This window comes from Electrona antarctica, assembly GCF_951216825.1.
Source record: "Electrona antarctica genome assembly, chromosome: 1".
NCBI classification, from domain to species: domain Eukaryota; kingdom Metazoa; phylum Chordata; class Actinopteri; order Myctophiformes; family Myctophidae; genus Electrona; species Electrona antarctica.
Window position 1 is genome coordinate 59016952 of NC_136806.1, and position 14316 is coordinate 59031267.

A 14316-nucleotide genomic window follows, 5' to 3' on the forward strand; every position below is an offset into this window, starting at 1 on the left:
GCAGTGACGCAACCTCTCGGTTGGTGTCTCTGTTAATGACAAATGAGCATTTGTGCCTGTCGTAGACATGATGCGCAGAGCAAGTTCAGTCAGGGAACCTCAGTGCAGTCGCTGCCGGCCGTTAATTGGGCCGCCTCAGCATCACGCTCTCATTCACATGATTCACTCAGCCAATCACACACTCCGCGCACGTCTTAAGCTGTGCGCAGCTTATTTTCCGAGTTTTTAGACAGCTGGTGGATGGAAAAGAAGCTCCACCTCCGCGGAAGACTTGCGCGACGGCCAGATTCCCGGAAACGCTCTCCTCCGTGCAAGTCGTCCGCGGCTGTCGACCGTTTTGCGCTTAGGTGTGGCAACAGTGTCACTCCATCTTCATACCGGCTACTTTAACCGGAGGTTTGCATTCCTCTGCCTGCTTGCTTGCTTGCTGCTGCTGTATCAGCGTGCCGCTGTATACAAACCTGCTGCTCGTTTTGCTCGTTTTGGATCTACTGTTTAGTTACGGGGGGATTCGGAGTCCCTATGGCCGGGACTGATGCGCTTGATCTGATCCATCCTTGAGTTGTCCTGACTGAACCTTAATTCTTCAGTTGCCTGAGAAAGTAGAGGCGTCGTCGTGCCTTCTTCACCACCCTTTTATTGTGTACTGCAACTAGGGCTGTGAATCTTTGGGTCTCCCACGATTCGATTTGATTCCGATTCTTGGGGTCACGATTCTATTCAAAATGATTCTCGATTCAATACATAGGATTTCATCACAATCTACTCCAGTCTTGAACTGAAGTGACTACAGTAACTTGAAAATGACTGAAGACATGATGTTTACTGTGATTAGGGTGAGCTTACATTTCATATCACAAACACCATGTAGTGAAAACTCCTGTAACTGTAACCAGAAAAAGAAATCTAAAAAAATAAATTAAAATTGATTTTTGGAAATTATGAGTCGATTTTGAATCGTTCATAACGGAATCGCGATTCTAATTCGAATCGATTCTTTTTTGACACCCCTAACTGTAACATCCCAGGTGAGTTTATGAGTGATGTACACTGTAGCTCCAGGATATTTTGAACTTGTTGACCGTCTCCACTGCAGCATCGGCGATGTGGATGGTGGTGTGTTCTCTTTGTGTCTGACCGTTGTCTCACGTAATGGCAGCCTAATCCTAGTACATTCACCATCCTTTTGATTAACCCATTTTGACCTGAGATCAGATTCTAAAAATGTCTTCTACATCCTGACAGTTTTCTGAAAAAGCTATGTTTCTATGTCAGTCGTTCTTCGATTTTTCAAAAATAGCAGACCCACAAGCTCGTAGCGCGCCACTCGGTGGCGCGCTATGAGCTTGTAGATCTGCTATTTTTCAATAGCTAAAGCATAACATAATGCTAACACCAAAAGGAGTTCCCGCTAGGGCATTAAGCAACTAGTCGACTAGTAAATCCACTAGTGACTAGTCGACCTTGTTGGTACTAGTTGACTAGTTGATAAGAAAAATAAAATAAAAGGTTTATTTTTTATTTATTTATTTATTTCCCCCGATTTTGTAGGCCTCAAGATCAGGTAGATTACAGTTATAGTCACCAATGTACAAATATATATATATATATTTTTTTTAAACAATAGGTGGTTAAACAACTAGTCTGACAAGTCGACTAGTAAACTAGGCAACTAGTCAACTAGTAAAAATGACTAGAAGTGAATGCCCTAGTTCCCGCCCAAAATGGGTTAACTTACTGCCAAACATACTGCCACGGTGGCATTTATGCTGATGAATGCAACCGCAGACTCCTCAGTTCCTCATACTGTACATTACAAGCACCCACTGGAAAGGATTACAAATGTCAGAGCCATATTACTTAGACAAAATTATTATGATGATGCTGAATAATTATGTGAGAGCAAAATGCCAAGAGCTATTAAAAGAGATGGATTTTTGTATGTAATTTATTAGCCTCACAATTCTTTGCGCCGGTACTAGGTAGTAGGGTCCATCAGAGTCACTGGACATCATTTGAATATAAGGATGTTGAGGGGTGAGTTAATGCCAACGATGAACCTCTGCCCCAAATTTTCCAGAACGGCCTGTTATAGCGCCACCAGGAGGCCGACTTTTGAAAAACTTTTTTTTTTATATTACTCCTCCAGATTCTGTCCAAAAACCCCACAAATTGTTAATACAAATAGACCTTTATTCTGATTCATCCCTGTGGTGAAATGCAGGTGTCGTAGCAGCAACAGCAGCAATAATGAAACACAGGATATGTACAGGTAAGAGTAGAGATAAGGGTGGAGAAAAAAGAAAATTACCAAATTTAATAAAAATTTGAACCGTGCACATAGCTCTAGTCAGAGGTGTAGACTCTACACCTCTGTAGAGACCTGAGATCAGATTCTAAAAATGTCTTCTACATCCTGACAGTTTTCTGAAAAAGCTATGTTTCTATGTCAGTCGTTCTTCGATTTTTCAAAAATAGCAGACCTACAAGCTCGTAGCGCGCCACTCGGTGGCGCGCTATGAGCTTGTAGATCTGCTATTTTTCAATAGCTAAAGCATAACATAATGCTAACACCAAAAGGGGTTCCCGCCCAGAATGGGTTAAGCTATAATTAATTTAAAAGCTAGTTCACAGCTTTTTTTACACTGTAGAGAGGTGAACTGGGAAGCTAACGGCACAGTGCAGTGGGGAGTGCCACTGTTTCTCACTGGCACATCTTTTACACTTACAGGCTGCCTCGCAGGTCTAACAGGAGAGGTATAGTCTGCGATCCAGGCATGACCAGGCCATGATCCACCTGCATCACTGAGAGGTAGTCTGCGATCCAGGCATGACCAGGCCATGATCCACCTGCATCACTGAGAGGTAGTCTGCGATCCAGGCATGACCAGGCCATGATCCACCTGCATCACTGAGAGGTAGTCTGCGATCCAGGCATGACCAGGCCATGATCCACCTGCATCACTGAGAGCTTCTTGGCTAGCCAGCGTGTGGGGATGCTACCGAAGGTGCTGGAGAAGTCGATGAACATGACTATCAGAGTGCTGCTGCACGGCCTCTACAGGTGTACACACACACACACACACACACACACACACACACACACACACACACACACACACACACACACACACAAACAAAATATTTTAACTGGGGATCCCCCACCCTGACAAGTACTTGGAAGTGTAGGAGTTGAGGCATTACATTTTGTTTTACTTGGTTCCACAGATAAATATTGTGAAAATAGCAGATCTACAACCTCACAATGCCACGCAACGGCATTGTGAGTATGTAGAATTTTGCCTCAGTTTAACCGTTTTATTGTAGTTTGTTTATTACTTTTGACGCAGTTATCTGGTTATTTTTCATTCGTATGGTATTAAAATGTCTTAAATTGTCACTTTAGAAATGTGCAGATACCCTGCTGTGCACATCATCTGGAGACCCCTCAAAATAATTTGGGGACCCACAAGTGTGTAGAAGGTTCCATCATCCACACTAGGGCATTCACTTCTAGTAATTTTTACTAGTTGACTAGTTGCCTAGTTTACTAGTCGACTAGTTGTTTAACTACCTATTATGTAAAAAATAATAATAATATTTTTTATTTTTTTTAGAAATACAGATTTGTACATTTAAAACTGTGTACATTGGTGAATATAACTATAATCAACCTGATCTTGAGGCCTACAAAATCGGGGGGGGGGAGAAAAAAAAATTCTTCTCAACTAGTCAACTAGTACCAACAAGGTCGACTAGTGGATTTACTAGTCGACTAGTAAACTAGTCGACTAGTTGCTTAATGCCCTAATCCACACAGTTTGGTTATCAGCCAAACAATGTTTGACTGATAACCAAACTGTCCTGGTTCCAGGGTGTCGGTGACCAGCGCAAGAGTTTAATTAAGCTATAATTAATTTAAAAGCTAAGTACACAGCTTTCTCGTGTTTGGCGTACTACACCGCAAATAAAGGAGGTCTCGTGATCCTCGTTTCTGGCGACCAGATGGTGGCTTCAGGTGCTGCAGGCCCAAGATCCTTATGACGTGCAACGTCAGAACAACTGCTCTGGAAAACTGCTCTGGAATTATTGGGAGCTTACAGTACATACGCAAACATGCACAGTTGCACGCATGCACGCAAGCGCGCAGACACACACATTTTGATTTCTTTATTTGAATCCACAAATTACAATTAATTTGTGACTAAATTTGACTGAGGGACTGCCATTGGATTTTTTTGAATTTTCGTTTTTTTCATGTCATATGAAAGTAGGGAATCATAGCTTCAAATTGACATATTGGTTGTTCAGTTTGGCCCACCAGTTTTGGAGATATGGCTTATAGAGTAGTAAGTAGTAAGTAGTAACATTACACCTAGCTACATGTTTAAGGATTTATTTCATATTTACATGTCGATTTCAGCTCTGACACTTATTTCAGACATGCTCTAGTATGTGAAGAGTCTGCCTGTGCTATTAACTCATTTTGAAAAAGAAAAAAGAAAAAAAAGAAAATTCTCCTCTGGTGAAAATTAATAAATTAGTAATTTGCGCGATGGCAGTCTCTCAGTCAAATCTGGTCACATTTTACAAGGAAACAAATATAACGGGGTTGACAGTTCATGTTCACTTAAGGATACACATGGCACCTCCTCCTCCTCCACACAGACAAACTGCCTATAACAGCTGAAACAGAACAGTATTTGGCAAGTTGTTTGGCTTTGCTTTTTGTCATGCCAGCTATTCTTAGGCCACTCATGGTCAGTTTATGCACTTAGCCCAGGCTTCCGAATATCAGTATGGCAAAATCTACAGCGATACCCCAGGTTTGTTATACTTCCAAGTAATGGTTGATACTTAGAGTGTTTATCTTGGAATGCCTGGTCCATGTACAAATCAAAGACACAGCCCACCTCCAGAAGCAGGACCTCCTTGTGACTGGTGTCAACAAAGACAACATCACTGGTGTATTTGGGATGTTGGCAAAGACATCGCATGCGCAGCTTAACCAATCTGGTAACACTCTTGAATGTTTATACATTGCTGCACTAGATGGGACATACTTTCGAACTGCATCAGACACTAGGTCAACAATCCGGTCGTGGCGAGCATTAAACACATTTTTGTATATTGCACACACACACACACACACACACACACACACACACACACACACACACACACACACACACACACACACACACACACACACACACTGGAGAACAAATGTGACCAGATTTGACTGAGAGACTGCCATCGCGCAAATTCCAGCTTTTCACCAAAAAAACTCATTTTTTTCAAAATGAGTTAATAGCACAGGCAGACTCTTCACATACTAGAGCATGTCTGAAATAACTATCAGAGCTGAAATCGACATGTAAATATGAAATAAATGCCCAAACATGTAGCTAGGTGTAATGTTAGAGACCACAGCAGTGAACCTTTCAAGCCGGTTTTCTCAACTCGCATTTTTCTGCAAGACATTACTCTATAAGCCATATCTCCAAAACTGGTGGGTCAAACTGAACAACCAATATGTCACTTTGAAGCTATGATTCCCTGCTTTCATATGACGTGAAAATTCAAAAAAATCCAATGGCAGTCCCTCAGTCAAATTTAGTCACAAATACAGTACATGGTACATTAGTACATAAATTGGTATATGCAGCTCAGACAGTGTCTCACTGTCGAGCGCAATCACCCACACTTACACATCCATTCTGTCTGTATACTGTACGTACGGTAGGTCTCCAGCTATATCTTTGCGTCATATATTGGCTGCATGCCCAGTGCATCGCCTGCATCTCTCAGCTTATTGGCAGAAGCTTGGAAATATATAAAAGTAAAGCTTGTAGGATCCTGGAGTCCTGGATGCTGGCAGGCCATTAGACCGTTTTGGGCGGGAACAACCTTTCGGTGTTAGCATTATGTTATGCTTTAGCTATTGAAAAATAGCAGATCTACAAGCTCGTAGCGTGCCACCGAGTGGCGCGCTACGAGCTTGTAGGTCTGCTATTTTTGAAAAATCGAAAGAACGACTGACGTAGAAAACATAGCTTTTTCAGAAAACTGTCAGGATGTGGAAGACATTTTTAGAATGTGATCTCAGGTTAAAATGGGTTAGACAAGTACAGTGTGTATGTACTGTAAAAATCCTCAGTGTTCAGTTATCCCAGAGAGTGTACAAATGAAGACCATTTTGTGCACTCTCTTAAGAGTTAAATTAACACTCGGGATACAAACGGTGTATAAACGGGGAGGCTTCCAGTTGAAATCCTGTCCTGCTCGTCACGGCAGCATCAAGCATCAAACTGCAACGCGAGGGCCAACACGGAGAACACACATTCAGGGGAGAGAGAAACGGTGAGGTGGCCCACAGCGCTTTGACACATTGTGCTTTATGGCATTTTTAGATCCTCCCCTTAAGCCAGGGCACATGATTCCGATCAGATAACTGCTGTGAGAGGAGATAGTGATGTGGGAGACATGAGAGAGTGAGAGAGAGAGAGAGTCACACATACTCAATAACTCTGTGACTTACTGACACCCACACACACTTTATCACGTCCACTGGATGATACACACTGGACTGGAGCACCGCGCTTCATTGTATTGCATCTTCGTTTGTGGCAGGCTGGTGGTGCCAGGATGCCCTCCTCCTATGGCTGGTTCTTAGCTCTGTCCCTGGCAGCACTAACAGGTAACAGTTAACTTGTTTTTTTTTATTCCAAACTATGTAATGATTCATTTATCGTATTGCTCTGTGCAGTACTACTGTACGTACAGGCTCATAGAAGGCTTACTAATGTGCAGTATTCATTGACATTTCCGTGTGTAGTTCACTAAACGGCATTTAAGAGTTTCTGCTGTGCCTGCTATTATTCCTTGGGATTTATTTGCCTACAATTTGGCTGAGGAAGAGTCAAATGCCAGTCCAATAGCAATTGAAAGACTTTATTTACCATACTCGTGTGTGTGTGTGTATGAGCCATTAGCCAAGACCATGTTCAATTTATTGACAAACCAGCATGATTGGATTGCAGCATCCTGATTGATTGTGAATGCCTTCGTTGAACTGGTGGTGAATTGTTTGATTGACAAACTCTTCTCCGCAGACAAACACTTTGACTGACTCCCATTGGCTCAGATTATGGAAAACAACTAAATAATGTTAATACAGAGCAGACGACACACACCTTTACGGGGCCATATCAGGACTATGGTCCAATACAATCGGGTATGGGTGGGTACAGCATAGATGTCAATCCAGGTCATACAGTATACGACGGATATTGTGTCAGCTGTCGGCAAAGCTCGCAAGTTCATGAAAGACCGTTTCAGATGTCCACAGAGCCATAACTACAGTTATTAGGGTTTTTTTAATCAAAGCAGAAAACTTTCAAGATTTAATTTTGTGGCATGTTCTGAAAGACGAGTTTCTTCTGCATATTTTTGTGCTTACCGGTATGTAAAGCACTGAAGTGACTTGTTGTTTAGTGCCCCTATATACAAATAAATACACATGCGTCGCCTTGCCTTGTCAGTTCAACCTTTCTCTGTGACAGACATTTGCTATGCTGGCTTTCTGCTGGTCACAATGGCAGGAAGATGGAAAGGAAAGGGGAAGGCAACGGAACTATTTGCAGGACCCCGGAGCAGGGACAATTTGCTTTTACAGTTTTACCCAGCAGATCACTGCTCGGATGGCTATGATGAGCACATGAGGGAAGGGCTATGTCTTGCTCAGGGACACTATACATATACGGTGCGAGCCGGAGGTCAAACCAGCCACGGCAGTCCCCCAAAATAGAGTATGTTATGACAGCGGCGCTCCACTTGATCTGGGAATAAAGCTTACCCAGCTCAGCTCAGGCACGGACGGAATTGTCACTTTTCAAGGTCTTTTCCTTGTTTCCTTCCCAGGAAAGGGCGCTGCTTTTGCTGAAGCGAGAACCGAGAGGAACTGCTCCGTCTCCCCACCGGTGAGTCCTGTGGGCCACATGTGCGAGTCAAAGCGCTGGGAAGGAACGATGCGTGCAATCAGGCACGCGTGCACACATTAGAGCCAACCAGTGCTCGAGCACCTGCCCCCACTGCCTATACCCTCTATACTGTACCTACATACTGTACACTGCACTGTGCAATTTCTCTCATTTACATGGTTCGATTTGCCTGGGGGGGGGGGTGTTCCAGGCATCTGATTTTATGTGTAATTCTATGCTATATGATGGCTACCTACTGATGAAGGCTGGTTAGCCGAAACGTTTGTCCCTGTTCAATTTTTTTTTTGAATAGTTCAACTAGCCGATCTACATTGACACGTTGTGAGCTTGTAGACTGGCCATTTCAACTATTTAAAAATGTTTTGCAAAATAGTAAAAAAAGGCAAAGAAGTTTAGGGATAAGGGGTTTAGCGGTGACGAAAATGGAGCCCTTGGTGTGTGCGACCCACTACCGTTATTTTGATATGTTTTGAACGGGTAGCGCCACCTACAGTCAGAGCGCGGTGGTCACATGAAGAGTATCACTACCTACCGATGTCTGCATATATTGTGTGGCATTTGTCAATTGTATTAGTGCTTTTTGTTTTGTTTTATATGTACATATTTAAATGCATTGATATTTTGTGCATTGATATTTCTATGTCTGATGTATAGTCACTACTGTAGGTGTACGGACTACAATTCCCTTGATGTTGAGTATGGCCTCTGTAGTATACACTACATTTGGGACTACAATTCCCTTGATGTCTATCTAGTCACTGGAATGTTGGACGCAGGTGTCCTGCATTTGCACTGTGATGGCACTGCTCCAACCCTTATGTACATGTACGCGTGTGTGTGTGTGTGCGTGCGTGCGTGCGTGCGTGCGTGCGTGCGTGCGTGCGTGCGTGCGTGCGTGCGTGCGTGCGTGCGTGCGTGCGTGCGTGCGTGCGTGTGTGTGTTGCAGTATCTCCCCAGCACCGTGGTCAACACCACTCTCAGACTGCAGGCTCTAAGAGAAGCATTGCGGTCCCATAACATCTCTGCCTACATCATCCCTGGTACTGATGCTCACCTGGTATGACTGTCAGACAAACCATTTAACCACATGAACCACAATACTTTGTTAACCCAGGAGTTTTTGCTATTTTATGCTGCTATCATGGTGCTACGGTTCAAGTGGTTAAAACCATACAGTTGGGTGCCACCGATATTGTCCCTTATCATTTGACCCATTTAGGCCTGACCTCAACATTTTAAAAAATCCTTCTAAATCCTCCAGTTTTCTGAAATAAATATTTTCACGATTTTTCAAAAATAGCAGACCTACAAGCTCGTAGCGCGCCACTCGGTGGCGCGCTATGAGCTTGTAGATCTGCTATTTTTCAATAGCTAAATTATAACAATGTTTAAAACACCAAAAGGGGTTCCCGCCCAAAATGGGTTAACTGTCCTTTTGCGCAGATCACGCAAACCTCAGCAAAAAGAAAAGGACAATATCGATGGCCTCCAACTGTATCTTTTTTTTTAATCACTTAGATTTTTATTAATTTTTTTGAACAAACAAACAATGAAAACAATGGCGCAAGACAAACACAGTACAAACAAACATGAAAAAGAAAAAAGAAAAAGAATCGACAATGCGTATCAAACCTTGCTTATTACTTTACATATTCCTAATGTTGTTGCTCATTCCCCCATGCCCTCATTGTTCATGACCAGGTCATTAAATATTGTCCATTTGGACCATTTGTCCTCCATTTGTTCCTCCTGCAGTCTCAGGCGATGTGTCAGTTTCTCCATGAGCCGTATCTCCTGAATCAACTCCTCCCATTGTGCCTGTGTTGGAGGCTCCTTCTGTCCCCATTTCCTTGTGATAGCCTTCTTTCCTGCCGCCAATAAAATGTTTACCAGATACCTATCCTCTCCTCGTATCTTTCCCCCCATCAAGTTTCCTAAATACAGAACATCACACTAGGCACATAGGCACCTCATATCCCAACACCTTTTGTATCTGATCATGTAAAACCATATCTTATGTGGGAGTGTGCAGACGTGTGTGTGTGCGCATGTGGATGTGTGCACGTGGGTACAGTATACGTGTGCGTTTGTATGTGCACGCACGCGATACTGACGCAGTCCGTCTCTCCGACAGAGCGAGTACATTGCGCCGCGCGACGCAAGGATGGCCTTCATGACCGGTTTCACAGGCTCTGCAGGTACACTATACTGTTACACCTCCTCAGTCCTTCCTCTTCCTCAGGGGTTCTCAACCCGTGGGTCGCGACCCCTCGGGGGGTCGCCAAATTATTTTAGGGGGTCCCCAAATTATTAAAAAAAAAATTCAAAAATAGCAGACCTACAAGCTCGTAGCGCGCCACTCGGTGGCGCGCTATGAGCTTGTAGATCTGCTATTTTTCAATAGCTAAATTATAACAATGCTTAAAACACCAAAAGGGGTTCCCGCCCAAAATGGTTTAAGGTTATTGTAGCAGTCAATTTATATTGGGGGTCGGGAGGGGGCGGGGCGGGGGTCCCGAGACATTGCCAAAGCATTTCCGGGGGTCCCCGCCCCGGCCAAAAACGTTGAGAACCCCTGCTCTTCCTCACCCTCGTCACAGCTCCCATTCATCAGCTCCAGCTCACTCTCCCCACTTACTCGTGCAGCCTTTGGTGGTATGACTAATGTCTGGTGATTCAGGGTGGTTCTGCTTCCACACGGATGATCATGAGATCTATTACAGGACAGTCGTGGTGACCAGAGTGCATGATCGCAGCTCTGCTCTAATACTCATGCACGCATGTATGTATGTGAAGGGTTTTATGAAGACTGATCGCTCCCCATAGGCCTGGTGAATTGCTCCCGTGCACCCGACCCAAATGTTTCTAATAGGGATGTCCCGATACACTTTTTTTGCTTCCGATCCGATGCCGATACCTCAATTTCTGTGTTAGTCGATACCGAATACCGATACCAGTGTCGTGATCTCATGTTGTGTTTATAGCTATCTAGCTATATATCTCATGTTGTGTTTATAGCTATCTAGCTATATATCTCATGTTGTGTTTATAGCTATCTAGCTATATATCTCATGTTGTGTTTATAGCTATCTAGCTATATATCTCGTGTTGTGTTTATAGCTATCTAGCTATATATCTCATGTTGTGTTTATAGCTATCTAGCTATATATCTCGTGTTGTGTTTATAGCTATCTAGCTATATATCTTGTGTTGTGTTTATAGCTATCTAGCTATATATATCGTGTTGTGTTTATAGCTATCTAGCTATATATCTCGTGTTGTGTTCAGAGCAGACTCCTCACTTAAATGTGCGCTTGCTCCACATGTCCCAAAATTATATTTACCTGCCATAGTATCAAACCCCTTACCCCTGTGTCGGATCGGTGGTTAGACTGGCATATTCACCCATACCGATATGACAAATAAGGGCCGATCCGATACTTTTCCCGATACCGATACAGTATCGGGACATCTCTAGTTTCTAAGCACTTCGGTTTGGCGCAATCTATGAAACCTCATGGCCGATTTATTCTCGGTCTCACGCCGAGGCGTACATGGTACAGTATCTTCACTTATATCTCGTTGTATGACAGGGTTGCTCACTAGTAGCGATGCGTTAATGCGCTCGATGACGTCGACAAGCGTGTGTCCATGTGTGGGAGTGACGAACGTTTGTCAAGACAATGTTAAGGAAAATAATATAAAGGGTAGAGTTAAAAGAACAGGCTGAGTTTCCATACAATCAAAATAAGGTTGCCAAATCTTCAAATATGTGTCGAACCCTTTTCTCATCAAATAGGTAATCTTCTCAAGAGGAACACAACTATTCATTTCTGAGAACCATCCCTTTATGAATGTGTGGTTGTGGGGGGTGGCCTGGGGGGGGGGGGGGGAGTCAGACTTCCATGTTGCAATTTCCTAGCAACTCCTAGTGCCGCCACCTATAAATTAAAATGTGTGTTTTCTTAGATTTGCACTGATACTTGTGAAATTGCCTTATAGAGGCAAACCTCAGGGTCTAACAGGAAGAGAGCATCTGTAATTTTAGCCAGTGTATCACAGATATCCTAGCAGAATCTTTTAACTTTTATACGTTGTCATATGTACAATGCAAAAAGGAGCTTTCATCGGGGTATAATGACTCGGTCTATATCTGGAATTAATTGTAGCAGAGAGGCTATCTTTATGTCACTGGCTTCCACTGTAAATGGCAGTCGCTTTGTCGCTGCTACAATGCTACGTGTAAATGCAGCATCGCAGTACTATAGCAAAGTGACACTACTGTATATAAGACAAGCAAGTTCTTATTGAAATCCACCACACATGGCTGGACCGCCAATCTCCCTGTGTATTGTTTATTATATTATATATTATTATATTGTGTATTAACCTTGCATGTGTCGCACACATCCAAATTGACTTGCAGATTAGCCGGCGCCCCATCATTTACAGTCACTTTTAACACATTCTGGGCGGGAACCCCTTTTGGTGTTTTAAGGATTATGTTATACTTTAGCTATTGAAAAATAGCAGACCTACAAGCTCATAGCACGGCACTCGGTGCTACAAGCTCGTAGCGCGGCACCAAGTGCCGCGCTACGAGCTTGTAGGTCTGCTATTTCTTTTAAACCGTGAAAATGCGGCACAAATCTTTGAATATATATATTTTTTAACTCAAATCTTTGCTTCTGTGGGGTCCCTGGAACAACATATTTTCAGATGGGGGTCGGCGGCCAATTACATATCATTCTTGGGGTCCTTGACATGAAATATTGAGCACCACTGACATAGAAACATGAGGTTTTTCAGAAAACTGTCAGAATTTAGAAGACATTTTTTTAGATTTCGATGTCGGGCCTAAATGGGTTAATTCAATGTCACTGCCCCACGCCACGCCACCTACCTGCCAAACCACCATGATAGCTGCTGTCCTCCTTCCCCCCATGCAGGCACAGCTGTTGTTACCCTGACCAAGGCTGCCCAGTGGACAGACAGCCGCTACTGGGTTCAAGCAGAGAGACAGATGGACTGCAACTGGGAGCTTGAGAAAGACGGTAGGGATGCCAACGTTTTAACTAGTTATGTCAATTAAAACTGTCTCAGTGCCACCTGACGCCTTTGGACGCCTCCCCCTGGTGGCCGAGAGTGCCAATGGCACCTTTGGAAGCCTTTTTGAAGAAAAAAATATATATATTTATAATGGGCTTCGGTGGCAACAAGGGCCAAAACCTGTATCCACCTGGTGGCACTGGATGAGTTAAAGACACAACAGCAGGGTTGCATGGAATGAAATGATTATCTGACCATCCCTACAATAGATGGTGTCGGGGTTTTAAATTAATGCTATTATCACGTCACTACATGGTTTGCATAAAGTGTCATAAGTTATACGATATAACTGTAATCATAAAGACTATAGTCACTGCATGATATTTAGACATTATGTCATTTTATACAGACTATACTTTGTAAAATTCAAGGCACGTCATTTGATAGATCAACATTTATATATTCATAGAATTTTACAACGGGGAGTTGAGAACGAATGTCACTTTCTCTTAGTCTTGTCATTTTGTGATGTTCCCACAGCGTCTACCCTGGCAGACTGGCTACTCTCCCAGGTTCCAGCAGGTGGAGAGATCGGCTTCGACCCCTTCCTCTTCTCCCTCGGTAAGGAAGCCCCCCGACCTGCCAGCCTGTCAGTCTGGCTTAGCATCAATAAAGGGCACACCCGAGTAGACTGCAGACTGTTTGCTTTGGTGATTGATTTTTGTCCCAGTGTGTAATCTACAGCAATTCCCCCCCCCTCCATTTAGAAACGCAGGCGCGCTACAGCATGGACCTGGCACCAGGAAACCGCATCCTCAAGTCCATCCCCGATAATCTGGTGGATACAGTGTGGACGGACAGACCTCGCGTCCCTCCTGACAACCTCACCCGCCTACCAGACCGTGTCATAGGTGTGTGTGTGTGTACCGTGTGTGTGTGTGTGTGTGCGTGTGTGTGTGTGTGTGTGCGTGTGCGCGTGCGTGCGTGTGCGTGTGCGTGCGCGTGTGTCGGTCTGCCAGTGATGTGGCCCTTATCGGTGTGCTGATAAATACCTGCGGACTGTACCGAGCGCAGGCGGCCGTGACAAAACACGGCCATAAACGGTGCATTCGTGTTTTCTTTTATGGCTGTTTGTCATATTATTAAGTAACAACGTCAAGGGACTGGAAAAGGCAACAAGATAGTGAATATGTCTGAAGGCACATTGTCTCTCTATCTTCATGTCTGCCTCTTTACCCTTTTGTCATGGTCAGGGAGCATAGCT

At 43.7% G+C, this 14316-nt stretch overlaps 1 protein-coding gene across 4 annotated transcripts in view; it reads left to right on the plus strand.

The window, feature by feature from the left end:
- The window catches only part of xpnpep2 (X-prolyl aminopeptidase (aminopeptidase P) 2, membrane-bound), a 178314-nt gene that overhangs the window by 150092 nt on the left and 13906 nt on the right, over positions 1-14316 (plus strand). The window contains exons 6-14 of one of the 4 annotated variants that reach the window (XM_079521369.1): positions 2732-2812; positions 2970-3064; positions 6634-6700; positions 7924-7982; positions 8950-9060; positions 10138-10201; positions 12953-13057; positions 13593-13673; positions 13820-13963. In XM_079521369.1, coding sequence (XP_079377495.1) covers positions 6649-6700; positions 7924-7982; positions 8950-9060; positions 10138-10201; positions 12953-13057; positions 13593-13673; positions 13820-13963 — 616 coding nt within the window. In that variant the 5' untranslated portion in view covers positions 2732-2812; positions 2970-3064; positions 6634-6648. Of the gene's footprint in view, positions 1-2731; positions 2813-2969; positions 3065-6297; positions 6364-6436; positions 6701-7923; positions 7983-8948; positions 9061-10137; positions 10202-12952; positions 13058-13592; positions 13674-13819; positions 13964-14316 lie in introns of those variants that run through there. The other 3 variants (XM_079521370.1, XM_079521371.1, XM_079521372.1) reach the window with 3 other exon arrangements.